At 52.8% G+C, this 24342-nt stretch overlaps 5 protein-coding genes across 6 annotated transcripts; 2 read left to right on the forward strand and 3 right to left on the reverse strand.

The window, feature by feature from the left end:
* Positions 1–641: 641 nt before the first annotated feature.
* LMH87_006966 (uncharacterized protein) lies at positions 642–1656 on the reverse strand (the record flags this gene model as incomplete). Its single annotated transcript, XM_056191982.1, has 3 exons — positions 642–753; positions 844–1213; positions 1272–1656. 3 exons carry the CDS (start codon positions 1654–1656, stop codon positions 642–644), a joined length of 867 nt encoding a protein of 288 aa, XP_056060246.1.
* Positions 1657–2089: 433 nt separating this feature from the next.
* On the reverse strand, positions 2090–3152 carry LMH87_006967 (uncharacterized protein; the record flags this gene model as incomplete). Its single annotated transcript, XM_056191981.1, has 5 exons — positions 2090–2123; positions 2234–2250; positions 2835–2856; positions 2905–2997; positions 3055–3152. The coding sequence occupies 5 exons, from the start codon at positions 3150–3152 to the stop codon at positions 2090–2092; spliced, it is 264 nt and encodes an 87-aa protein (XP_056060247.1).
* A 1149-nt stretch (positions 3153–4301) lies between these two features.
* LMH87_006968 (uncharacterized protein) lies at positions 4302–7749 on the forward strand (the record flags this gene model as incomplete). 2 transcript variants are annotated; one of them, XM_056191984.1, is made up of 3 exons in its annotated part: positions 4302–4464; positions 4523–5826; positions 5890–7749. In XM_056191984.1, 3 exons carry the CDS (start codon positions 4302–4304, stop codon positions 7747–7749), a joined length of 3327 nt encoding a protein of 1108 aa, XP_056060249.1. The 2 variants fall into 2 exon arrangements, with proteins under 2 accessions (XP_056060249.1, XP_056060248.1); XM_056191983.1 differs by having other exon boundaries at positions 5998–7749.
* A 607-nt stretch (positions 7750–8356) lies between these two features.
* Positions 8357–14001, reverse strand: LMH87_006969 (uncharacterized protein; the record flags this gene model as incomplete). The annotated part of the gene is made up of 3 exons (XM_056191985.1): positions 8357–8633; positions 8712–13634; positions 13700–14001. The coding sequence occupies 3 exons, from the start codon at positions 13999–14001 to the stop codon at positions 8357–8359; spliced, it is 5502 nt and encodes a 1833-aa protein (XP_056060250.1).
* A 4523-nt stretch (positions 14002–18524) lies between these two features.
* LMH87_006970 (uncharacterized protein) lies at positions 18525–23968 on the forward strand (the record flags this gene model as incomplete). Its single annotated transcript, XM_056191986.1, has 4 exons — positions 18525–18799; positions 18856–21407; positions 21480–22554; positions 22609–23968. 4 exons carry the CDS (start codon positions 18525–18527, stop codon positions 23966–23968), a joined length of 5262 nt encoding a protein of 1753 aa, XP_056060251.1.
* Positions 23969–24342: the final 374 nt, after the last annotated feature.

The following is a 24342-nucleotide window of genomic DNA, read 5'->3' on the forward strand; positions in this document are numbered from 1 at the left end:
CTACCTACCCAAGCACAACCCTAGTAATAATAAGGGTAAAGGGTACATAATGCTTGTTAGTGCATGCGCTGGTAGCTTTGTGACTCTCTTTCTACCCGTGCCCAACATCTCCAGGTTGCCCATAAGGGTTCTCAGATCTGGTCCACGTTACTGCATCCCATGCACCCACTGGCTGGGTAGCTTTCGACTGCATAACGTTAACTAACACTGTGTTTCACTTGCGCGTGTGTACTCTTGAGTACTCCTGTCAGCTCCATCTCTACTGGTGTTCCGCCCACAGTCCGTTCACTACGCTAGTTTGCCTCGCTTTCTGAAATAGCGGTGGTATATTCAACGCTGATAAACACCAACTAAGAACAAGGTAAATAGCATCATGTCCGACCAGTCCTGATTACCTGTTCAAGGACGAGGTCGCCACTGGCAGCAAAAAACTGTCAGGATGAAGCCAAAGTTGCAGGATTTTCCCGAAACCCTGCGAAATTAAAGTCTTGCAGCGCATTGCCCGAATGCGCCGATCCTCCTCGCAAACCAGTTTCCATTCTATCCTGTACAATCTTTTGCCATAAGTATATGGGGTATAATATCCGAAATCCCACTTTCTCCCAAACGTATAGTCAATAGTTGCAATCGCATTCATACACCTAAAGAGCGATACCGACGCTCATCGGTAGCTCCCTGGCGTCTTGGCCAAACGTCGCGCATCGCTCAATGGGCAAATCGTGAGGCGTGGCTGGCGAGTAAGGTGCGCGCATGCTTCGGGCCTCGCTATTAGCCCCATCATTGCTACTGGCCAGGGAGTGCAAAGATTCGTAGCTTATGTGAGCTCCGTTGACGGGCACGCACTGGTAGAACCCTTCTGTACCCTTGATTGGGCGTGGCATGTTGGTTACACTGTCTAAGCTGCTCTTTCGTGGTGGCACTGGGAACACGAAGCCTGATAAACCTTCCGAGAATGGCTTCTTCTTTCGCAATGGTGGCCGCAGAACCAGCGGCAGTGGCGGCGGCATAGCTTTGGAAAACTCGTCGTCCTCAAGAGGCGGTGGACGTCTTCTCTGGCCGCCAGGGTTCTGCATTGCTATCCCGCTGATTGCATAAGGCCGTATTGATAAGGTCGTAGTCCTTGCGGGCAATTTATCAGCTTCATCGTGGAGTCGCTCCGCAAAGGACGGGGCCGACGGAGGCAGCGCTGGAATTGATGGCATGGGTTCCAAATCTGTTTAAAAATAAATTAAAACATGACACGGCAGGGTTTGTCCGTTGAAGAAAATTACCAGGTAGAGTGCGAGCAAGAGAGTGAGAAGAATGCGCACTCGACGGTCGACTAGGGGTATACAGGCTCTGTCTCTCCACGACATCGTCGATTCTCTTTTGCAGCCTTTCTACTTCTTGCATCGCATTGGCAACCCTCGCTCGGATGGCTTCGACATCAGGGGCTGTGTGTGATCTCAACCGCTCTGTCTGCTTTGAGGTAGTCGACGTGCAAGTCGGCGACTTCGGGCTAAAGCGTCCCTCGCTCACACCAGGTGAACGAGGGAGACTCTCCGCGGTGGCCCTTCTGGGGCCGCGTGCCAGCGACGGCATGCTCCTTTGAGGGTACAAGACTGGGCTGCGCTCTGTCTCCTCACTGGCGTACGCTGGTGGAGGAGATGGTGCCATGATCGGCAACTCAAATTGAGGTAGAAGAGGCGAAAGGCGACTCTGTGTTCTGTATATGCTGAGCTCGAGAGGTTCCAAGGCTGCAAGGCTCTCGCGTCGAGACTCCAGTTCCCAATCATGCGCCGGTACTGCTTGACGAGGAAATCGAAGGAACTCTTGCATCTGTGGTGCGCGAGGTCTTTCAAGTGCTGGAGGATGCATGCTTAGCGGCATGGCTGGAAAGGCGTGCTGAGATCCTGATGTTAGATGTCGGAAATCGGTCGGCGGGGATATCAGCATCTGCCGTGAAGAAGCGTCGGAATGATTGCGCTGTCTGCCAAAAAGTAAAAATTTCGGCGATTGAACCTTCGGTTTCGATTTTGTGCTAGCAAGCCGCAGGGATGACTCTGTCGACGACCGCCCAAAGAGAGGACGCGCCTGGAGCTCGGGCTGGTCAGCAACGAGAGCTGTAGGCATTTTTTCTTTGACTTGATAACTATATTAATAATGTGTTCCGGCGAAAAGACAAGGGGAAGACCAAATGAAAAAGAGAACACGTTAAACGGTCGATTGTAGTGTGATTGGTCGGCAGACTCACCTTGACTCTGGGGTTGACTGTGGAATGTAAGTGGAATGCAACACCACGACAACCACGACGGCGATCCTGTGACCTGGGCACCGGGTGTTTCCCTCATCCTACACTCTAATTTCCGACCGTCATACTTTTCCCTGAATAAAGCAAAGTCACGTCGATAAACTGCTTTAGACAAAGTATATTCTGTGAAGACCCGCTTCCAGCAGAAGAGATTTTGTTGATTGTAAGTGATTGAGGATGAGAGAGGCTACGGCAATCTGGCGACGGCGCCATAATGAGGAACCAGCGATCGGGTCAGTTGGGGCGAAAAATAGATTACACAGCAATAAAAAATAACATTAAAAATTTAGACCTCGTCATTTGAGTCTAATGACGGATCCATCTTGGTGTCATCCGCAACGAAGCTCGTCACGACCATTGGTGGCGGCTGAGCAGAGACATGACAGAGAACCTGCAAACGCAAGGCGTTGATAGGCTGTCGAGGGCGATGCAGCGAACCAGTCGGACGGCTTCTCAGGCCGTCCGGCACCAATTGGTGCCCAGCAGCAGCGAGTCGCTAGAGGCTGGCTTGGCTGGGCTCCAGGCTGGGTCGAGGATGGCGCACCACACTAGAACGTCGCGACCCACTGGCTCTGGTCAGACGGCCATTGTTGTAGAGCGAATCGATGACTTGCATGCCACCTTGTCCGGCCGCTGCGACCCAACGGCTCCATTGTTCGCCGCCACCGTCACTGGCTAGGGTGGTCGCGTGGGCAAGGGCAATCAACCTGTCAAGCAGCATTCAGCCATCGACACTCTTGGAGATAAACTTTGGCTTATCTTGCGGTTCCCGTTTCGAGTCAGGGACGCGGCGAGCTGTTTGTTTGTATTTCCGCTTTCGTCTCAGGTACGCTTTCTCACTCGCGCCGGCTTGCGTGAACATGGGCCTTGGCAGCGCTCCGGAAGGTTTTGGCCACTGGATACTCAAGTAGACGAAGTATACTGGCAGTCACGGTACCGGCGTGGTTTGTCGCTAGGCCAGACAAGATACATTCGGAGCTGCCGGACATGTTAGCACCAAAAATACGACCAAAGACGATGTGAACGAGCAAAAAGTGGTGCGGATAGCCCCGTCAGCCCCGCGGATGCTTCCAAGAATACAGACCGTCTCGGTGCAAAGAGTCTGAGAGGGTGTGGTGATGATGCATCGCGTTTGCTACGCCAGGGAGATTCTGGGGTCGTCTGGCGGGAAACCACGTTGCAGAAATGTCTTGGGTCAAAGACTATTCCGTGCAAGTCAATCTGCACCGACAAGGGGCTTTTTCTTTGCCGGGAGCATGTGAAAGGCTTTCCACCAACGGGCGACGACAATAGGGTCAAAGCCTCGCTGCTTGTCTCAGTTTACGACCAAGGCCGAGAGAATTGTGTGGTGGTTGTGAGAGCGAAAAGCAGTCTAGCGAGTGGGCGAAGCAAGCTAGGGGATGGGATGGTGGGCAGATGGTGCAAGTGCCAGCGAACAGCTGCCGGTGGAGGGCATCGTCACGGGATTTGCCATGCATCCGAGAAGAAGAGCCCTGGAATACTTGGTCGAATTCTCCAAGAAGTCTACTATTAATAACTCAATCTAGAAATGGACGGTCACCTTGGCTACTTGAGGGGATCTGCAACGCTTCTTAGCTACAGCGCCTAGCTACCAGTACCTTGTCTGAACAAGGCATTCACATGCTAGATAGGTAGTCAACACGTGCCTGACCATCAACTTTTTTTTTGACCAAATCTACTTTTGAATCACATATATCGCTTCTACCGAAGTTTTCACATGTCAAGACGAGGCAGACAAGTTATTCGTTAAGATGTCGCTTCACAGGGCTTCATTCAGTAGGTACGAGCCTACAGCGCTGATGCGTCTGCGATCCCCACTGTATCCCGCTGGCCACCGCCCTGCTAGCGCGTCCCGCCCTTGCCCGTCCTGGTAGGTGGGACGGCGGTGGCTCCAGGCAGTATCTCAAAATTCTTGGGTGCTTCCAAACTTTTGGCCATCATCTCGACAACTGCCGCCGACCCTACGCACGACATTCAATGCCCCGCTACAATGGGTAAAAGGGCTACTTCTGGGACGACCAGTGAGGGCGCTGCTGCTTACAACAAGCGCCAAAAGACATATCATGATGTTCCGACCAGCGAAGATGTCTACGACAGCGACCAGCTGAGAAGGCTGCTTGCCTTTGACCAGGACATGCGAAATGCGCGACACGGTATGCTCCATTCCTTAGCTGCAACGACCGAATGCCCTGATTTGCTAACTCCTTCTAGGTCTTCAGTCCTTCAAGAAGCTCCTCGACGAGGCCAATTCCAGTGAGGCCGACCGCGAAGCGAAGATCGCCATTGTCCGTGGCTACCTCAAGTCTGTCCAACCCCGAGATACCAGTGACGATGCAGTCTTCCTCAACGATGTCATGGAAATGTGGTCTTTTGCCGCGCAAGTCAATGATGATGGTGTCATGTCATCTGTCGCTGTTGTATTGGCTCTACTACTTCAGCTCATCTCCGACAGCCTCGACCTGGTGCCATACGGACTCGGCATTTGCCAAACGCTTCTGCAGGAACGCCAGCTGAAATCAGTCTCGCGCAACCTTTCTTCCGAAAAGGGAAAGGGCTTCATCATCTCTCCAACCCTCCGATTGCTGCGCGAAGCGGTTTTCCTGGACGGCGGTGCCTTTGCCAAGCGCATTTTCCGTGCCCGGGCATCAACATTCGCGTCGCTCGCCAGAAACCTCGAGATTACACACTTCGGTGATGGCCCAGAGGATGTGCGCAAAGCCTCTGTTCGCACCAATTCTGTCCGCTTCTTCTTGGCATGTCTCAAATTTCTCAACGCAGACGGGAGAAAGGAGCTTCTTGCCCAAAAAGAGCTCTTGTCGCATGTCACGTTCATGATGAAAAATGATCCACCCTTCCTCGTGGTTGAAATTATAACCTCCCTCAAGACCAATGTCCTCATGGACGCCAAGATTGCGCGCGACACCAAGTTCAAGAACTTCAATACGAAGACGCTAATGCGCTTCCTCGGATTATACACGTACAGCAACGCCTCCGCACCCCAGGACGATGTCGATCAAGTCATAGAACAGGCCCACGAGTTTCTCGTGTACGCATGTACAAATTCCACAGCCGGCGTGTTGTACCCATCCAAGGGCCTGTATCCAAAGGAATCCGACGAAGAAAGCTCAACTGCACGACTCGCTAGTCGGGCAAAAGCGGATGGCAATCTCTGGGCCGACAAGTTTCGTGACGGCGTCCCCGTTTTCAACTTTGTTCTTTCAGAGTTCGCCAGCAAGCTTCGTCCGTGGTCGAATCTCAAGCACAATGAGCTCCTCGTCGCCATTTTTCAGGCCGCCCCCGAGCTTATTGCCGATTACTTCTTCAATAACCGATCATTTACCTTTGAGCCAAAGCTGTCAATGACTTGGATTGGCTACGCCGCATTTCTTTTCAACACCATGACGATACCTCTCCCCCCAGCCTTTGGCGATGCTACCTTATACGCAAACACTCCTCCTCCTACTTCCATTATTCTCGACAACATTATTCCCCAGCCCATCAATCAAAAAGTTCTCGTACGTTGCTTCTCTCCGAAGTCTCATCTCACATCCTTCTTTGCTACTAGAATCCTCGTTCAGGCACTGGAAAAGCTTGCCGTTGCTCTGAAGATGCACGTGGACGGAGGGAGGGAAAAGAAGCAAATCTGGACAGATGCGTCAAGAAGGTTAATAGATTCATTCTGCCAGAAGATACCGGATATGAAGGAGGTGGTGCGCTGCTACAAGTCTATTCCAGCCGAGAACGCGCTGCATAAAACACTGGCGAGTCGTTTACTGCGACTTTACTATGAAATTGTGCCACGTGTAGCTCTCGCCGCCAATTTTGATGTCTCGCCGTTCTTCGTCGAAGTACTAGGGAGCATTCAAAATCAGAGCAACGACCCAAGCACTGCAGCATTTGCTGTCATGGAGCTGAAGAACTTGGTATCAATCGCTAGCTACTCTCCAGGTATGCGATGGTTTGCCAAGACGGACAGTAGCAACGGCGGAAAGGGCTACTCTGCCTTCACATCATTGTTGCAAATATTGTGCGAAAGCGATGATACTGCCCCTTTGACACAGCTACAGTCTGTGCTTGCTGATGTAGCCATCGAGAATCAACTTGTGGCCAAAGACACGAGGTTGGTAGGGATATTGCGTGCCCTACGCTGTGCTGCCTCTGATTCGAAGGCCGCGAATATTCCTTGGGCCTACTTGGACAACTGCATCACGAGATGTGCAGCGTCGCCGATCAAGTACCTGGAGCAAATCAAGAGCCTGCCTGAGAACGGGCAATTCAGTTTATTGAACATTGTCTTGCAAGAGCAATTGTCCTTTGCCCTGGACGGCGCTAAAAAGACGACGATAGCTGAGTTTGGGAAATTTCTCTCTTTGTACTTCAACGCTCTCAGCCTTGCGGGTGAGAGCAAAACCCATCTCGACGAAAGCTATTCCAGGATCTCTGAGCAAGTATCGGCAACGAAGGCTTTCAAGATGGCTGGTCTAGGCGATAAATCAGAGAAGAAGGCTCTGCAACGCATCACCATTGAAGAAGAGCCCGAGGCGAGCAACTCTGCCGAAGTCAGCGTCCCCTCCGGTGTCTTGGTCGATGAAGCTCGCCTGGAGGAGATGCTCCACCAGCCTTTTACCCTTGAAGAAGATACCAATGCGCTCGTCAAGTGGTCCACCAAAAATGTGGAAGATCTTGTAGAAGATGGCCTCGCCGCCGGCCTCGTCAAGCTGCTCGCATCTCCACACACCAACATCCGCAAAGAGGCGCTCACCAACATCCTCAAGATGGCCGCCAAGATGGACGAGTCGTCATACGAGGAGAAGAAGCAGGTCTGGCTGCTGCTCTCGGAGCTCGCCGAGTCGAGCAAGCCGCAGGTCGATGCTGGCCCCGTCCCGTCGTCCTTCATCTCCTTCTCCGTGCACGCCCTCGAGATCCTCAAGAACCCGCTGCACCCGCTGTACCCCAAGATCAACGCGTACCTGACGCGTAGCCCTGTCTGGCCGCCCGAGAAGCTGCCCCTAGCGCACGACATCCTGCACGGCGCGCCCGGCGAGGACGACCGCTACTACACGGAGCTGACCTGGCTGCTGGCGCACCTGCTCGACAGCCTGCGCACGCCCGCGGACCTCGGCGTCTTTCACCGCAAGCGCTGGTTCGAAAAGGTCCTCGCGCTCGCCGGCAATCCCTACCTGCGCGCCAACCTGCGCACCCGCATCCTCCGCATCGTCTATCGCGCCACGTGCATCGAGGGCGGCAGCACCACGCTCATCACCCGCTTCGGCGCCATGAGCTGGCTCGACGCCCAGCGCGCCGCCTGCCAGTCCCGCGACGACGCGGCTGTCTACGCCGCGCTCATGCGCAGGGCCTGGGAGACGTGCGACCAAGGGCGGGTCACGGCTTGGAGCAAGGGAGGTATTCAAAAGCTTTTGGAAACGGTGTTGGGCTAGAGAAAAAGGGTGTAGTCATTTGGCGTTTTGATTTGGCATGATGTGGGTTTTCTTAAATAGCAGGATGAGCCTGTGGACAATTAGATATTACATACAATACAGCGTCTGTACACAGTAAAGGGAAACAACGTATCGTGAACAAGTATTAAATGTAGTTAATGCTATTCTCTAAAGCTCCAGAATATAATTTCCAAGAAAAAAAACCCAAAATCCAGATGCATCGAACGAGGTGAATAAGACATCAAATATCAAGAAGAACTCCATTCAATTTCCTCCTTGTCGCGCCTCGTCGAGAGACTAGAACTGCTCGCTCTGCTGTCCCAATGGTAATCCAGAGATTACGCATGTATGCTTGCCATACCAGAAAAAAAGAAAAACAGGAAAAGTTCAAAAAATGATAGATAGTTGAGGGTAAAAAATCGCTTCCTGAATACCAAGATGCATTCGTCCAAATTAATCTCCCCATAAATGTTTGTTTATGATAAAAAGTTGAGCCGCTTCTGCTGTGTATCGACATGCGGCACGTAAAATAACACGGGTATTCCAAATACATATTTTGTCAGTCATCATGAAAATGAAAGATTGCATCTCAGCCTAATTTTTTTTTTTACAGCTGACCAGAAAGAAGAGCTTCAGTGGCGCTGTTGATGTATTGTCTCTTGGCGTCAAGAGGCACGTCGAAGCGTCGCTCAAGCTCTTGCTTGATGCCCTTCTTGGTGACAGTCATCAGGTCTGCTGTTTTAAGAATCTCGCGAATCTCCGCCAAGAGGGCGTCATCGCTGGGCAGGCCAACCATGTCCTCTGGGGAAAAGAACTGAGAGCCACCGTAGGAGCTCATACGGTTGCCGCCCATCTCAGAGTGAGCCAACGACATGCGAGACATGCTGCGCGGGTCGTGAGTCATTTGGGGCATGGGCGGTACCAGACCAGTAGTTGAGCCAGGGCGGCTAGGGTAACCGTACTCGGAAACGTGAGGATGGGCCTTGGTGGCGTAGCTGTAGCCGGAGACTTCGGAACGTGAGTCGTCGCGAGAAGTTTGCGTCTCCCAGAGCTCGGCCTGGTAGTCCTCCCACCTCTTGCGGGGAATCGAGCTGGGGTCGAACTTGCCCTCGTCGGAAACGACGACCTTCTTGCCCTTCTCACCAGCCACGACACGAGTGTTACCCCAAGCAAAGTCATCCATGTTCCAAAAAGCGTACAGGGGAAGACCAAAGCTGAAGACGGGGATAGCAAGGATATATAGAATCATCCAACCAACCATTTCCCATTTGCGGCGCAGGATGAAAATGATGGCCTGGAGGCCATAGATAACACCCAGCAGAATAAATGCAGTGATTGGGACAACACTCGGGTTTTGGACGACGCGGACAATCAGATAGACGATATAGGCGAGTGTGACGGGCTGGACTATGGTGCTGAGCAAGTCGATGAAGACGACAAATCGCATACTAAAACAGCAGAAGCCACAGAGTTGAGCCATGGGAATCAGCTCAACGAGATTGTGGACAGTAGAGTTAATCCAACGACGACGCTGTGAGAGGAAGACCTTCCAAGAATCCGGTGCAATAGTCCAAGCATGAGCAGTGAAGATGTACTTGGTCTTGTACTTGTTGTGATACTTGAGGAGCAAGGTCGTAAGATAACGATCCTCACCGAGATGCAGCAGGTTCTTCATGTGCAGAGTGTCAACACGAATTGTGGAATAGTCCTCCACAATCTCGCGGCTGACGAAGAGGGGTTTGCCAGTCTCCGCAGCGCGAATTCTGTACATGGAGAAACAACCAGGCAAACAGGTGACGGAACCGAAAAGAGACTCGAATGCCTTGGACAGATTGTGCGAAATATAGTACTCATAGACCTGGATCATCGTGATGAAGGAGGACTTGGCATTGGTCAGGGCAGTCTCACCACAAACCGCAATCAAGCGTGTGTCGTCAATAAAGGCAGACACCATGCGGCTAGCAGAATCAGGCGCAACGACTGTATCGGCATCAATTTGCAGCATAAACTCGTAAAAGGTGGGGTTGACACCGATAATGTTGCGAATCTGGTGGTACATTTCGAGTTCCAGGGGACTCATAGCAAGGTTATAGTGAACACGGTTGAGGAAGCGCATAATGATCATCTGAGAGTCACGCTTGCCACGGTTACCGGGGCGGCCAACCTCGGAGGGCTTGCCGACCTTGACAATAACCATGAAAGGAACAATGTGACCTTGGACTTCATAGAGACCGGAATAGACCTTGCCCATGTTGTGCTGCTTGAGACCCTCACCAAGAGACTCAAAGCTCAAAGGCTCGGGATCAACGGTATCAGCGACTCCAAGAATGTCGAGCACAATGCGAGGCGTGGGGCGATCGTTTCCTTGGCCGATAATCATTCCGTCACAAACAATGATTAAAAGTTTGCGCTTATCATCATACTTCATTCTAGCAGCCGAGTCGATGGCACGGCGTAGAGAGTCCTCGTCCTCGGTATAGGCAGGAATTTGGCAGATGACGAATTTGTCGAGGTTTTCGGGAATATTCTTGCCTCCAAATTGCAGAGCAGCAAGGAACTTGAACAGGATGACGGAACCCAGCACGATAGTGACAGCAAGGATCAGATACGTGGCCAACTGGCAGCGGGTCGAGTTTCGGGTATCGACATCGCCAACATAGAAGAGATTGTCCAGGCAGGTCTTCATTCTTCCGCGCAACGCCGCATCCATGGATAAAGATTCCCAGTACTTTGTCATGTCTGAGCCAGACTGGACTTGGAACATTTGAACGACGTCATCAGACATGAAGTTTGCAAGAGACGCGTCATCAGGAGGTTTCTCGCCAGGCTTGGCGAGAAGTCGACGACCACCAGCCATGTAAGTGGTGAGATCGTAGACGCGGCCGCCAATAATTCCAATCTTTTGTTGCTTATCGTTGAGCTTCTTTATGTACTGGGGCGTGTAACCGACAGTACCCTTTTTGAAAAGGGCACGCAGCATAGTCATTTGCTCGTAGTACCAATCGGGACGGGTATCGTTGGTGTAGTAGCGGAAGTCATGATACTTGGAGTTGAGGTCCTGGGTGCTGATAAGCGCAGGGGAAATGCCAGTAAAGTTGGTGTTCTTGTAATCGAGCGTGACTTCAGGGTTCACGTTGCCATCTTTGCCCTGGCAGAGAGCATTGACTTGAATGGGGAAGAGGGAGCTGATGTCCAGGCCGGCGTAGTTGAGGAGTAGTTTCTGGTTGAGGTACGACGGGTAGTGATGAGGGGCATAGGATGCCAAGTCGTACACGTATCCACGAACAGAAACCAAGGCGCCGTTGCTACCTTTGCCATTGTGTGAAGACAGCTCTGCTGAACTGTACACATGTTGCGTGGGGCAGATGAGCAAAGGAAAAACAACGATGAAGAAAGCAGCGACCAGACAGAGGAGCCAAATGAGCATGTTGATGGCGAGCTTTTCCCTCCAGGCCATGCGGACATCTTTGCGAGGCATGCGGCCGATCCAGCGAATGACGAAGTCTGGAACGAGCCAAGTGAGCAAATAGACCATGAAAACCCATCGCTTGCGGCTCGGGCTGTCCTTATACTCTTCGACTTCAACCAGATCTTTCTCATTGCCTCGCTCGGCCATCTGTTCACGGGTGTCAAAATTCTTGAACATGTCACCGCCACCAATGGCAGACACGCCAGCCTCAGATCGCGTGTCATCGCCTGCGGCGAAATATCCACTCTTGGTCTTCTCGCCGTACATGAGAGGAGTGTTGCCACCAGAGACAAGCTGCTCCTTGGAGGCAATAAAAGGGTTGCGTTCGGGGACACCGTAGCTCTCGCCATCACCCGAGGCCATGCCCCGAGCAGGGCCATTAGCAGTCAGATGGGCAACCTCCATCCAGCATCGTTCACTAAGGAACACACCAGTAGATCCGACCTGCACCTCATTGCTCGGCCAGCGCCTCTCTTCGATAACAATTTCAGCGCGCTCACGCTCACTGCCAACGAGAATGGTCTCGGAGTCGATAAGACCGAGGAACTCGCCAAATGGCAAGAATAGACTAAAATCTGCAGAGCGCAGGCGCTGACTGATCTCCGCGATACCAAAGGTCTGGACCTGGGTTCTCACGCACTTGCTGTCAAACTGGTTGGCAATGCGGCGGTCATTGGGCTTCAGGCAGAACACAAAGTAAGCGTTGGTACCGGGGTCAGTGACAGCCTTCTGCACATTGTCTAGGGATGAGAGAAACTGGCCAGAGGCACCCTGGTCAAAACCAGTGGCGGTGGCGCCACGACGCTGATCCTTTTCGCGAGACTCGCGAGAGTCGCCGAGTTGCTCAAGACGATCAAGAGCGTCCTGCTGCTGTTGGCGGCGGGAGCCTGTTGGGCGAGCTCTAGTGCCCTTGCGAGACATGACGCTGGGGGCACGGGTAGGCTTCGAGCTGACCGAGGCTTGCATAACGGTGGTTCTCTCGTTGGGGTGGGTGACGGTTTGAAGGGCATCCTGTCCAAAGAGACGAGCAACAAATTCGCTCTTGGTTGTGTTGACCATGTTGAGCAAATCACCCGAGATGAGCTCTCCATTCTCTTCGATGAGACCTCTGATAGGGTAGTCAACTTCACCAGCGAAGTGTTTGACGGTGAAGGTAGCGGCGGTGTTCTCCGTCATGAAGTTGCTTCCAGGCAGCTTGGCAGTGGCAGAGCCAATCTCAATAGCGGCATTCTTGTTTTCGAAACGCTTGCGGAAGCTCTCAAGGAGCTGCATGTCGGTGCGGTTTCGGCGGCTTTGGTCGTCAAGAATGCTGAGCAGGCCATTGCCGGGCTTGAGCAGTCCCTTGACGGCATCCGAGTTGTCAAAGTAAGATGTCGGGGCAACACTGACTTCCTCGGACTCGAGCATTTCAGCCTTGCGGTCGAAGAAGTTGTGAAGAGTGACGTTATAGAGAGCCTCTGTGGCAGCGTTGTTGAGTAGCTGATCGAGAACAGATCTGGTGGAGCTCTGCTGAACGAAACCGGGGAAGTCAACAACGGAAATAGTGTTGGCGATGGACTCCTCGGGAGCACACAGACGCTGGTTGGCTGATTCCATGATCCAGGCAACAAGCAGGGCATAAAGGGTTCTAGCGAGCTCATTGGCATGAGCACGAGCGCCGGTAGGATCAAGCATGACGGTGACTCGCTCCTTTTGGATCATCTTGGTCTTGTAACCAAGGGTGGTTTGCAGATCATTGGCATTTATGCCGAGGAACGCAGCAACAATGGCAAGGACATCCTTGTTCTTGACTCCGGTGAAAGAGTTGGCACCTTCGTGGGAGAAGCCACCGCTGTCAGCGCCAGTGGCACTGGTGTCACTGGCGCTCTCGAATTCAAGCTGGCCAATGTGGAGAATAGCAGCAAGCATCTGGCAAATCTCGGCAATGTCATTGCGAGGAAACTCGAGCTTCTTGAGGGCCGTCTTGAAGAGCTGGAAGCCTTCGGCATCATTGATACCGACCTTGAGCTGGGTTGGGTGACCAAGGTACTTCCAACGGGTGGCGCCGGCAACGGGCGAGTCGTCGAGGCCAAGATGGGTCTTTTCGGCGGCGCTTGTTCCGGCCAACAGATAGTACAAGGCGTGAAAGTTGCGTTCACCAGTGGGAACATCTGTGATTCGGCTTCTTTCCAGTCTGTGGTCGAGGAGCTTACCGCCAATGAGGATGGGGTTGGTTGTGGAGGACGTGTCGTATTGCAGCTCGTAAAAGAGACCCGACTTGGAAGCAGTTGGGGTGGTGGCGGTCTTTGTCGTCGTGAGGGTATCGAAGACGTAGGCCGCGAGAGAAAGTTTGTTGGAAAGGGGAGTTGACGACTTGTTGAGCAGCGCGGTAAGGAGGTGCGAGCGGATCGTGGACTTGCCCGAGCCGGATTCACCACTGCAGACATGTATGTTAGCACGACAATCTTTATTCTTCCAGATGTCAATGGGGGGCTTCCTTACAGAAATACGACGGCTTGGTTTTCGGAGCGGTGGCCAAGCCTCAACCAGGCACGGTCGGCCATGTCTTCGGCACCAGCCATGGCACTTCCCTCTTTGCCGCCATCGGGGCCCTTGGAAGACGAGGTGTACGTGTTGAGGCAGACGAGGCCGTGTGAGGAGAGTCGAGCGGTGGGATGAGCGACATGGAAACGGCTGGCAAGATGAGCAGTGATGTGCGTATCGGACTGGAGATGAGTCGGCAGGGAGGGCAGCGAGTCCTGGGTATGCGCGCCTCCGCCGAGATTCAGCATGTTGGAAGCCATGTTGGGCGAGCAGCCAGGAATTGGCTCTCGAATGGACTAGGCGAGGTTGTTGACGATGTGAAGAGCAGCTTGCGGAACAGTGTAGGAGAAGGAAGGAGAACCCGGATCACGGTCGACTTCGTGTACCGGGGCGTGTTGCGTCCGAAGACAGTATGTCTGAAACAGTGCGTCGCTGGGCGTGTGGGAGAAAAAGCGAGGGGAAGCCCAAGACCTGTGCAAAGCGAGAGAGGTGCAACAGGGGACAGGGCTGAATGAATCAAACGAAGGTCAAGAAACTAGGGAGTAGAGAAAGCAAAACTGCCCCGCGGAAGGGATTGAAGCAGCGCAGCAAGAGGTGGTGTTGTGATGACCAAAGCAAAAGAAAAAAAGATTCGAGGGTTTGTCCAGACGGACCAGGCCAGAGAAGCCAGGCGCCAGGCTTGACGGGGGGCGCAGCTGCACGGAAACAGTGTGAGTGCTAATAATGCCAGACGGGCCAGTTCAGCGCGCAACTCCAATCGGGGCAACAGACGGTACCCGCTCGGCCGCTAGGCACAGCAGTTTGACTGTTTAAATCCAAATAAAGCAGCACGACAGGGCAGGGGATCAGGGACTGCCAGCGGCGAGGCGAAGAGGCTCGACCTCGTGTTAGCTCGCGCTAGGGGTCAACGGATGGAGTCCGGTGGGGACTGAGGGAGGGGGCGTGTGTCCTTGCATGCACGGCAGAGCCCGCGTCCGGCTGGCTCAACGTTCCATGAGCGCAGTTTTGTGCTGCCAGTGGCTCGCAACAGCACCTGCAACCGCTGAAAACCGTGTTCAACAGCGGCTGCGGCTCTGAAATCACAGTGATGCCGCGTTGACGGCATGGGCCACTGAAGGCACTGTAATTACAAAAGCTGCTGTCCAACTCACCCACTGAATTCATGATGCCTGTCCAACGATGCTCTACCAGTACGGATACAGGTGCTGATCATCCTTAGCGTCCCGATACCTCCACCCACACGCATTCTCTGTCGCTGTTCGCAAGAGACGCGTCGAGATGGCAAACACCCATCATGTTTTGTCCCAGTTGCCCGTTCTCCTTTGCCTGTCCCACAGAACTTGTCAATACGGCCTTTGTTTTCGTCTCGGGTCCTGCGGAATGGATGTCATCCCCCGATATCTGTCTCGACATCTACCCCAGATTATACACATATTCTCCGCGTGGTCCACATTCCACTGCATCGACGTTGCAAAGGGAGAATGAGATGGCCACTGACTGCTGCTTTGACCCTTGTTCTTCTTTTTTTCTTTTTTTTTTCTTTTCCTTTTCTGTCAACTTGCCAGCTGACCGCATCTTCTTCTCTCGCTTAATTCTTATAGTGCCTGCATACTTGCCTAGGCAGCGTTGGTAGCGATCCCATGCTTGAACCCATGTCCGAACATCCTCATCTGCACGTAGTATTATCCTCGAAACTATTTACGGGATCATCCAGGAGATTACTAAACTCTCCGCTGTTGTGACTTTGTTGATGACATGGCCGAGACAATTCATAACAACTGTAATTAGATTGAGACTCGGACAAACCATCCGACATGGTCCAATGAAAGACGTGCAACGTTTGGAACTCTGTACGGCTATGTCAGAACGAATCATGTACCACATGCCCAACGGAGAAGTGTCAATTAAAAAAGTTTGCACAAGCGCACGCACCCCTGGTCGTCAAGATGCATCATCTCTTCTCTGTGCAGAGGCCAAGCTGAACAATCAGGCAAACAGCACAATTTCCGCGACGATGTTCGCGCGCTACGGCAGGGGTGGCGCGGCGCGGCTCAAAGTGCTCAAGGGAAGCTTTGTCTCCTCGATCTCAATTTAAAGAGGTCGGTCGGAACGTTCTAAAAGGGTGGGCTAGCGTTCGTCTACTCTGTTGTACCAAGAGCAGCCACTGCCTCCTATTCTCTCTAGCAGAAGCATGGCGTGCATGTCTGCCACGCTGCCAACTGCTGGCACTTGGACGCTGTGGTCACCAGTGGATCTCGATGTGAAACACTGGCTGAGAGAATTCTTTTTTTTTTTTAACTGTTATTCTGGAGCTCCCTGGTCTTGCGTCCAGTGTGCTGGTGCGAATGGTTTGCTTGCATTTCGACCAGGATACAACCTATCGTAGATCGGGAGTTATCCAAGTGTTGACAAAGCCAAGGTAGTGGAATACCTTGGGTAGGGCGATTTGTGCAGCCAGAAGATCGACGACACGATATGCATCGTGGCAGGGCTCGATTTCGGGCACTGCCAGAGTGGTGGCGCGCGCTTTCCAGCTCTTCCTGATAGTAGCGTGTTCTGGTAATCGTGGGAGATGAAGCGTTCAGGGGTATGCCCCATGCTGTGCTACCACTGTCCAGATTCGCTGCAACGCTACAGACAAGGCATCGCGCTGGCATCTGCTGGCGAGGCGTGGTTATTGAGTTGTCCACGATGGTGTGCGACATGCATTAAGCTTGCCAGCGGTGGCAGATTCCACGGAGAGCGGCCCGGAGTGGGGATAACGCGATGAGTGCATTCCGAGCTTGGGAGCCAGCGGGCAGAAGACTCGCCAACACGTTATTTCCTAGGTACCATAACATGGGCATAACATGGGACGGAGACATGGTGGCATCGCCCGCAGCACTGGAATCTGGAGCTGCGGACACATGAAGAAAGCAAGCACTAGCATCGCGGTGCCGCAGGTGCAAGTTCCTATGTTCATACCAGACGTCAGGGATCCCTTATCCGTAGACAGACTGGAGGAGAAAAAAACAGGCGCAGCAGTGTCCGGCGGGCGGGCCTCATGGTGCGTATCCCGATATAGAGTCGTCAGATCTGCATAGCCTCCTTGGATGAAGGTGGCGCGCACCAGTAATGCAGTGAGAGTTTTTCTTGGTGGGCAAATACGAGAAAAATACGTTTCGCCACGCACAAATTCACAATGCGCCATGCGCCAGTGGCTCATGAAGGCCATGCACGCTGGAGGGCCTATCTGGCTTCCCTCCGGGGCAACCGCCAGCCACGGATCCCTCGTACACACACGACAGACAGCCACTGAACTTCGTATTTTCTGGCCACATGCAAGAAAGAAAAAAAGAGGCTGCCCGAGTGATGTTTTCGATACAGGTGCAGTCGCACCATGACAGAGTTTTCTTTTGCCTCTTTTTCTTTTTCGTTTTTTTTTCTTTTTCTTTTCTTTTTCGTTACTCTTTTGCGACCTCCTGGTATATCAGGAAAGTCTTCTCTCTTCTTTGCTTCGGCCGACCAGAGAGCACGCTGTCCGGGGGCTACACAGCGGCTGCCTTTCCGTCTCCGTGGCACCATTACGGAGCCCAGCTCAGCTGCTCATCTCGCTTGGCGCCAGTGCTTGTAGATTTACTGATACCTAGGTACCTGTAAGAGCTGTGGGGGGCATCAGCTACGAGAGAACAGACGCCGGCTCTGTCCAGCTCGAACAGATGCATTTTGGCAATTTAAAATGACCAAGCAATAGTAGATTCCGAACCATTCATGCGCATTTGCAATAATGATGTAGACAATCCATAACTCGAAAGGGCTACCACGCTGGCTAGCTGGCTTGCCTGCTGGCTCCTTGCTGGCCGCGCCCCACCAGCCCTGAGGCTAAAGCGCTGTGGTGGGCCAAGCAGCCTAATTATGGCGCCGGGCTGTCAAGCGGCCACCCCCTGGGCCCCTGAAGCCTGCGCCGATAAGTGCGCTGATTGCGCGATCCGCCCGCCGTAACAGATATTTTTTTCCCAGGCTCTTGTCGCAAAGCATTTAGGGGGTACAATCCACTGTAGCTTTTGTTAGCGTCGAAGCAACGGTGCTGTTGACACAACCTTCCGTTCTTTCGTAGCTGCACCTGTGCCTGAGTGCCTGAGTTCCAGCGGTTTATTAACAACTCAACCCAGCTCTGTAGGTAGGTGCTGTTTTTAGCATGCTGTAGCCCCCGTATTCTCTCCCCATTGCCTGCCTCGCCCACCCACCCCTGCCTCGCCCACGCCACGCCCGCCAAACCCTGCGCTGCGCCTGTCTGTTTGTTGCTGTCACCTCCAACTCGGTGATTCTCTTCCCAACTTTTCTTCTTTGACTCTTTGGCTGTTTCACTGTTTTGCAGTCTTTCTCTCTGCTCCCCTGGCCTCGACCTGCCTCACTCGCTTCGGCAGCTTCATTCTTCCTTTTCTCACATCACATTCGCTATTCTCTCCTCCACACGCCCCCCCTTTGCGCCTCGTTGCCTTCATATCATTCAAGGGGAATTTTGGCACGTCTACGCTCGCTTCGATACCAGAATAACGCCTTCTACTTCGGCGTTGGCATTGTTAATTCTTGTTGCATTCGTGTCCTCTGGAGTATCGTTCGTGTCCTCTGGAGTATCGTTCGAGCCTCTCCCATGATCTTCTAAGATACGCGCAACGTTTCGCCATTTCTTCCGCGTTAGTCTAGACAGCCACAGCCGTTGCCAACGTTTTGTTCGATCTGGTCCGACTCCAACGCCTCTCACGTCCTCAGGGGACTTTAATCTCGACGACCCGCCGCAACCATGGCGAACCGAATGTCCATGTTCTCGGTCGCCTCTGAAGGCCCAGGGAACAATCGCGGTCCTCAGACTGCCCAGGTGTCCACCACGACCCTGCTCAACACTATACACAACATCTACCTCGCCAGCCAACCCCATCAACTGGATTCGAGCACCAGTCTTGTTGTCAACACTTGGCTCACCGCCTCCCAAGGCGGTCCTACCGTCGATGCTGCTCTCGCCACCAGAGCGTGGGAGCACGCTCGCCGCCGTGCCGAGGATGGCTTAATCGTGCTTGGGTAAGTTGACATTTGTGCCATCTCTGCTCTTCGTCAGGAGTCTAACCTTCTGGTAGATCTTTGCATTCTTCTGCCCCGTCCGTCCTCGTCCCATTCATCTCTTCGCTGCCGTTCACGATCCCGAATTCTATTTTCAAAGCGTTCGACTCTGTCCAGCCATTCCTGCGCTGCGTCACGCCTTACAATCCATCCTTCCCTCGACAGGCTGCTTTGAGCGCGACCTTTACGCTCAACCTGGCCGGAAACCTTTCGGCTGCCAGCCTGGCTCTGTCACAAGGTGGAATCGATACCGAAAATGGCCTTTTCAACATTCCCGCCAGCGCTGGATACCGCGCGTTTGATGTATTTTACTATCTGCTCACGTCCGCGTCTACACCCGCCGAACGCGAGTTCCTCGGTCTCCAGGCTCCTTCGACCTATGCTCTTCTCGCTCGGTCGTCTACCTACACTCCGCCCACATACCTGCCCACTGCCGACGATTCTGCCTCTGCCGACGACTTCCGCCAAGCCCTCAAAGACATTGGCATCAAGGGATCTGCCCACCGAAACTTTATTTCTACTCTGGCTGGTCTTCTGAAACTTGGTAACACTCTTGATTATGAGCTCGAGTCCGAGTCCCTCGATGAGCTTTGCGACGAAGCCAGTGGTCTGCTTGGCCTCGAGCCAGAAGTGCTTACTGCCAAGTGCAGCACCGAAGACCGCCGCATCCTTGTCAGCGGCCTCTACGAGTCACTCGTCGACTGGGTCATTTCCAAAGCCAATACTGCCATCGCATCGCAAATGACCCGAATCCGTGATGGCGAGGAATCTGCAGATGGCCGTGGTGTGCGCACCCCGACCTCGGAGGAGGACAATGGCGATACCGTCAACCTCACCGTCGTCGAGATCCCTGACCCTGTTCTTGGAAAAGCTGTTTGTATGCGATCCATCTTTGATGACTCTTGCGGTATCAACTCCGAGATGATTCAGGATGGTGTCGAAGCTTCTCCCGCCGGCTCTTCCGTCATGAGAGAGGTGCAGCAGGCTGTTGCTGATGTTGCCCCGGATCTGGGCATCATGACCGGTCCCCAGGGCCGCGACCGCCAGCGCGAGCTGGAGCAGAGAGAAGTTGTTCTTGAAAGAGTTGCTCACGCCGCTGAAGATGGTGGCTTCATCAAGAAACTCCTCTTCCCCGTCCAGGGTGAGGGTATCAACCTGGGCCGTGCCGGTCGTGTTGATCTTCCTCACCTGCTCGCTTCCAGCCGTGCCTGGTACCACCTGTCCTTGCACCCTACCGACGATAGCCCGTCCAGCCTCGCGGCTCTGCCCTCCATCACCTCAGCCTGGTCCGCCGGTACCGTCTCTCGACAGCTCCGGTCGTGGCGACTCCCCGAGTGGGCAAACCGTCGTAACCGCCACCTCGACTATACCGCGGACTTTGACGTGGAGGAGTTTGTTACTCGCTACGGCCCACTTGGCTGCACTGATGGCAGGGACGGCATCGAAAGCTGGATGCTGGAGCGTGGTTGGAGCAATGGTGAAATCTTTGTCGGCAAAGAGCGCGTCTGGATCCGCGAGTCTGCCTGGTGGGACGCAGAGTCTATGCTCGATATGAAGCAAGGCACCAATGTCCAAGGCCTGAACAACAACCCCTTTAGCAGCGGCTTTGACACATCATACTCCAATACCGGCAGCGGCTTTTTCCCGCCTCAGCCGATTGATAATACCTACGGTGCCAGTCGCGATGAGCTTGTAGGAGGACACTCTCGCAATGTCAGCCAGGCCAATCTCAGCCAGGCAGGCTTCCCCCAGGCCATGAATGTTGCTCCTTCAATGGCGCCAACTGGTATGACTGGCATGCGCAACGTCAGCAAAGGTGATTACGGACTCGGAAACAAGGGTGATACCTACAAGGGCGATGAGTATGTTGATGGTGGCGACTACAACGGCGAGCTTGACCCAGAGCTTGCCAAGAACAAACATTTGGAAACGAAGCACACTACTGCTGGCCGCCGTGCTTGGGTCGCCATCGTCTGGGCCCTGACATTCTGGATTCCTTCCCCTCTGCTCCGATACATAGGCCGCATGCGCCGACCTGATGTTCGCATGGCCTGGCGCGAAAAGCTTGTTTTGGTCTTGATCATCTTCCTCTTGAATGCCTTGATTGTTTTCTGGATCATCGTATTTGGCAAACTGCTATGCCCGAATTTTAACAAGGCTTGGAACAAGAGTGAAGTGGCAAGTCACCAGGGTGGCAAGACATTCTGGGTTGCTATTCATGGAAAAGTCTATGACATCTCCGATTGGTGGCAGCAGCAGCACAGCGATGTTCCCCAGGTCAAGACGACAAGCGATGTCATGCAGCCACTCAATGGTTTGATCATGGATGACTATTTCGTTCCGCCTCTGAACGTTGCTTGTGGCAACCTTGGCATCAAAGAGACTACCCGGCTCACGGCCAACAGCACACCCGAGTACGAAACTGCTGTCCACACCTCAGGCTATTATGCACGATACCCAGACAGCGCTCTGCACAGTGACAATTGGTACTATGGCACTTTCCTCCCAAAGATCACCACCTACTACCACGGTGACCTCGTCTGGAGCACAGGCGATGTCAAGTCCGATGGTAAGGAAAACCAGCACATGTGGGCCATGTATGGAGATTTAATTTACGATCTTACCGACTACTTCAACACAGTCGAACTGAACACTGGAAATGATGTGTACCAGTTCATGGACAAGAAGATATCTGATCTTTGGAAGAACAACCCCGGTCAGAACATTAAGCAGGACCTTGATGATGCACTTGCCACTGCCAAGGCCAGTGGGGATCAAGATTCCTATAACAAGATGGTCAATTCGTGGACTTGCATCAGGAACTCCTTCTACGTGGGAAAGACCGATTTCAGAGAAAGCGCTCGATGCACGGCCAACAACTGGATCATGCTGGCCTTCACGATTCTCATCTGCGCAATTATTCTCGTCAAATTCGTGGCCGCCCTTCGCTTCACCTCCAAGCGCCGCCCGTCTCCTCAAGACAAGTTCGTTATTTGTCAAGTTCCCGCTTATACTGAAGGTGAAGAATCACTTCGGAAGGCGATTGATTCGCTCACTGCATTGCAATACGATAATAAACGCAAGCTCATCTTTGTTGTTTGCGATGGTGTCATTACTGGTCAAGGCAACGACCGTCCGACACCCAAGATTGTTCTCGACATTCTTGGTGTTGATCCCAAACTCGATCCTCCCACTCTACCTTTCAAATCTGTCGGTGCTGGTAGTGAACAGCTGAATTATGGCAAGGTTTACTCTGGCTTGTACGAGTTTGAAGGCAACGTCGTTCCTTATATTGTTGTCGTCAAGGTTGGCAAGGAGACGGAGCAGTCCGGCGCTAAGCCTGGTAACCGTGGTAAGCGTGACTCTCAAATTCTGCTCCTGAGTTTCCTCAACCGCGTCCACCATCGATCTCCCATGAATCCGCTCGAGTTGGAAATGTTTCATCAAATCAACAACATCATTGGCGTTGATCCTGAGTTGTATGAGTATCTCCTCATGGTCGATGCCGATACTGCCGTCGAAGAAGATTCTCTCAACCGTTTGGTATCCGCCTGTGCACACAATGCCAAGATTGCCGGTATCTGTGGTGAAACCAGTCTGCAAAATGATGAAAAGTCATGGTGGACCATGATTCAGGTGTACGAATACTTCATCTCCCACCACCTTACCAAGGCCTTCGAATCGCTCTTTGGAAGCGTTACCTGCTTGCCGGGATGGTATGTGTTCCTCGCCATTTTCCCACGCAATAATCAAGCTAACTGACTGTGCAGCTTCTCCATGTACCGACTGAGAACCGTTGATAAGGGCAAGCCTTTGATTATTTCGGACGACGTCATCAAAGAGTACAGCGTCTGCAATGTCGACACCTTGCATCAGAAGAACTTACTATCTCTTGGCGAAGATCGCTTCCTGACCACTCTTATGACGAAATACTTCCCATCAATGCACTACAAGTTCGTTCAGGATGCCCAATGTAAGACTGCGGCTCCAGAATCGTTTGGTGTCCTGATTTCTCAGCGTCGTCGCTGGATCAACTCTACCATTCACAACTTGCTCGAGCTGCTGCGTCTTGGAGACATGTGCGGCTTCTGCTGCTTCTCCATGCGTTTTGTTGTCTTCATCGATCTCTTCAGTACCGTCATTCTGCCTGCTACTTGCGTTTACTTGGGCTACCTCATCTACCTGCTAGCAAGTAAAACTGGCCCGTTCCCTGTGATTTCGATTGCCATGTTGGCAGCCGTCTACGGTCTTCAGGCTTTGGTTTTCATTCTCAAGCGCCAGTGGCAGCACATTGGGTGGATGATCATTTACATCATTGCCTTCCCCATCTTCTCGTTCGTTCTCCCCATTTACTCGTTCTGGAACCAGGACAACTTTAGCTGGGGTAACACTCGCATTGTCATTGGAGAGAAGGGTAACAAGCAAGTTATTGCCGTGGAAGATGAGGTTTTCGATCCCCGATCCATTCCCATGCAGCGATGGGATGATTATGCTTACGCCAGCAACCTGCCTGGCCGTCGTGGCGGCTACCAGGAGAAGGAGGACTCGCCCTACATGGACCAGTATGAGATGGACGAGATGAAGTCTGTCTACTCTGCCGCTCCTCAAGGAACTGTTCTCTCCGGCATGCCTGGCAACAACCCCTACATGACGCCGCACTCGCCTGCCCCTTTTGCCAACCGCAGCTCTACCATGATGCACCAGCAGGATCCCTTGATGCAGTCTAGAAGACAATCTTCTGTCGTGGATTTCCAGGGTCGCCAGTCTCCCTACCAAGACTTTCCCCAGGCACGTCCCAGCATGATGAACGTTCGTAGCCAGTCCAACCTGTCTCACATTGGCGGCAACCGAGCCTCGTCTGCCATTGGCTACGTCGGCGGCCATCGCCCTCCCATGGCTAGCGACGCCTCGCTGGCCAACGTCAACATTGACTTTCGGCAAAACAGCGGCGCGACGTCGGACGGCTCCATCATTGAGTCAATTCAGGCTGTGCTCCGTGAGGTTGACCTGGACACCATCACCAAGAAGCAGGTGCGCGCTCTCGTCGAGCAGCGCCTGCAGACTGAGTTAGTTGGTGAGCGTCGGACGTTCCTTGATCGACAGATTGATCGCGAATTGGAGAATATGTAAAGGGGCGGACGAGGATGTTTAGGGCATAGGAGCGAAATTTGGATTTAGGGGCACGAGGAGTCTGTCATTTGCATTTTGGCCTCTTTTTCAAGTGCACATTTTGGTATCATAATATCTATTCGCTTAATAATGTTTCGGGGAAGTGTTTGTCATGCGCCCCTGCGAGATGCAATCCTTTGGTTTTATGTATTTTACTTTGGATATTTGTCGTCTTATGGAAACGGTTTTTGGAAAGAAAACAAACACAGCACGATTTATTGCAATGCAGTTATATTCCTTTTTTTTTTACAGTGCTTTTTGAGCTAAGATTTGACTCACAATCTATGAGCTGCAGATGAATCTCTATATTCGAGCAGAAAGTCCATCTCCCTAAT

This window comes from Akanthomyces muscarius, chromosome 1 (assembly GCF_028009165.1).
Source record: "Akanthomyces muscarius strain Ve6 chromosome 1, whole genome shotgun sequence".
Taxonomy (NCBI): Eukaryota; Fungi; Ascomycota; class Sordariomycetes; order Hypocreales; family Cordycipitaceae; genus Akanthomyces; species Akanthomyces muscarius.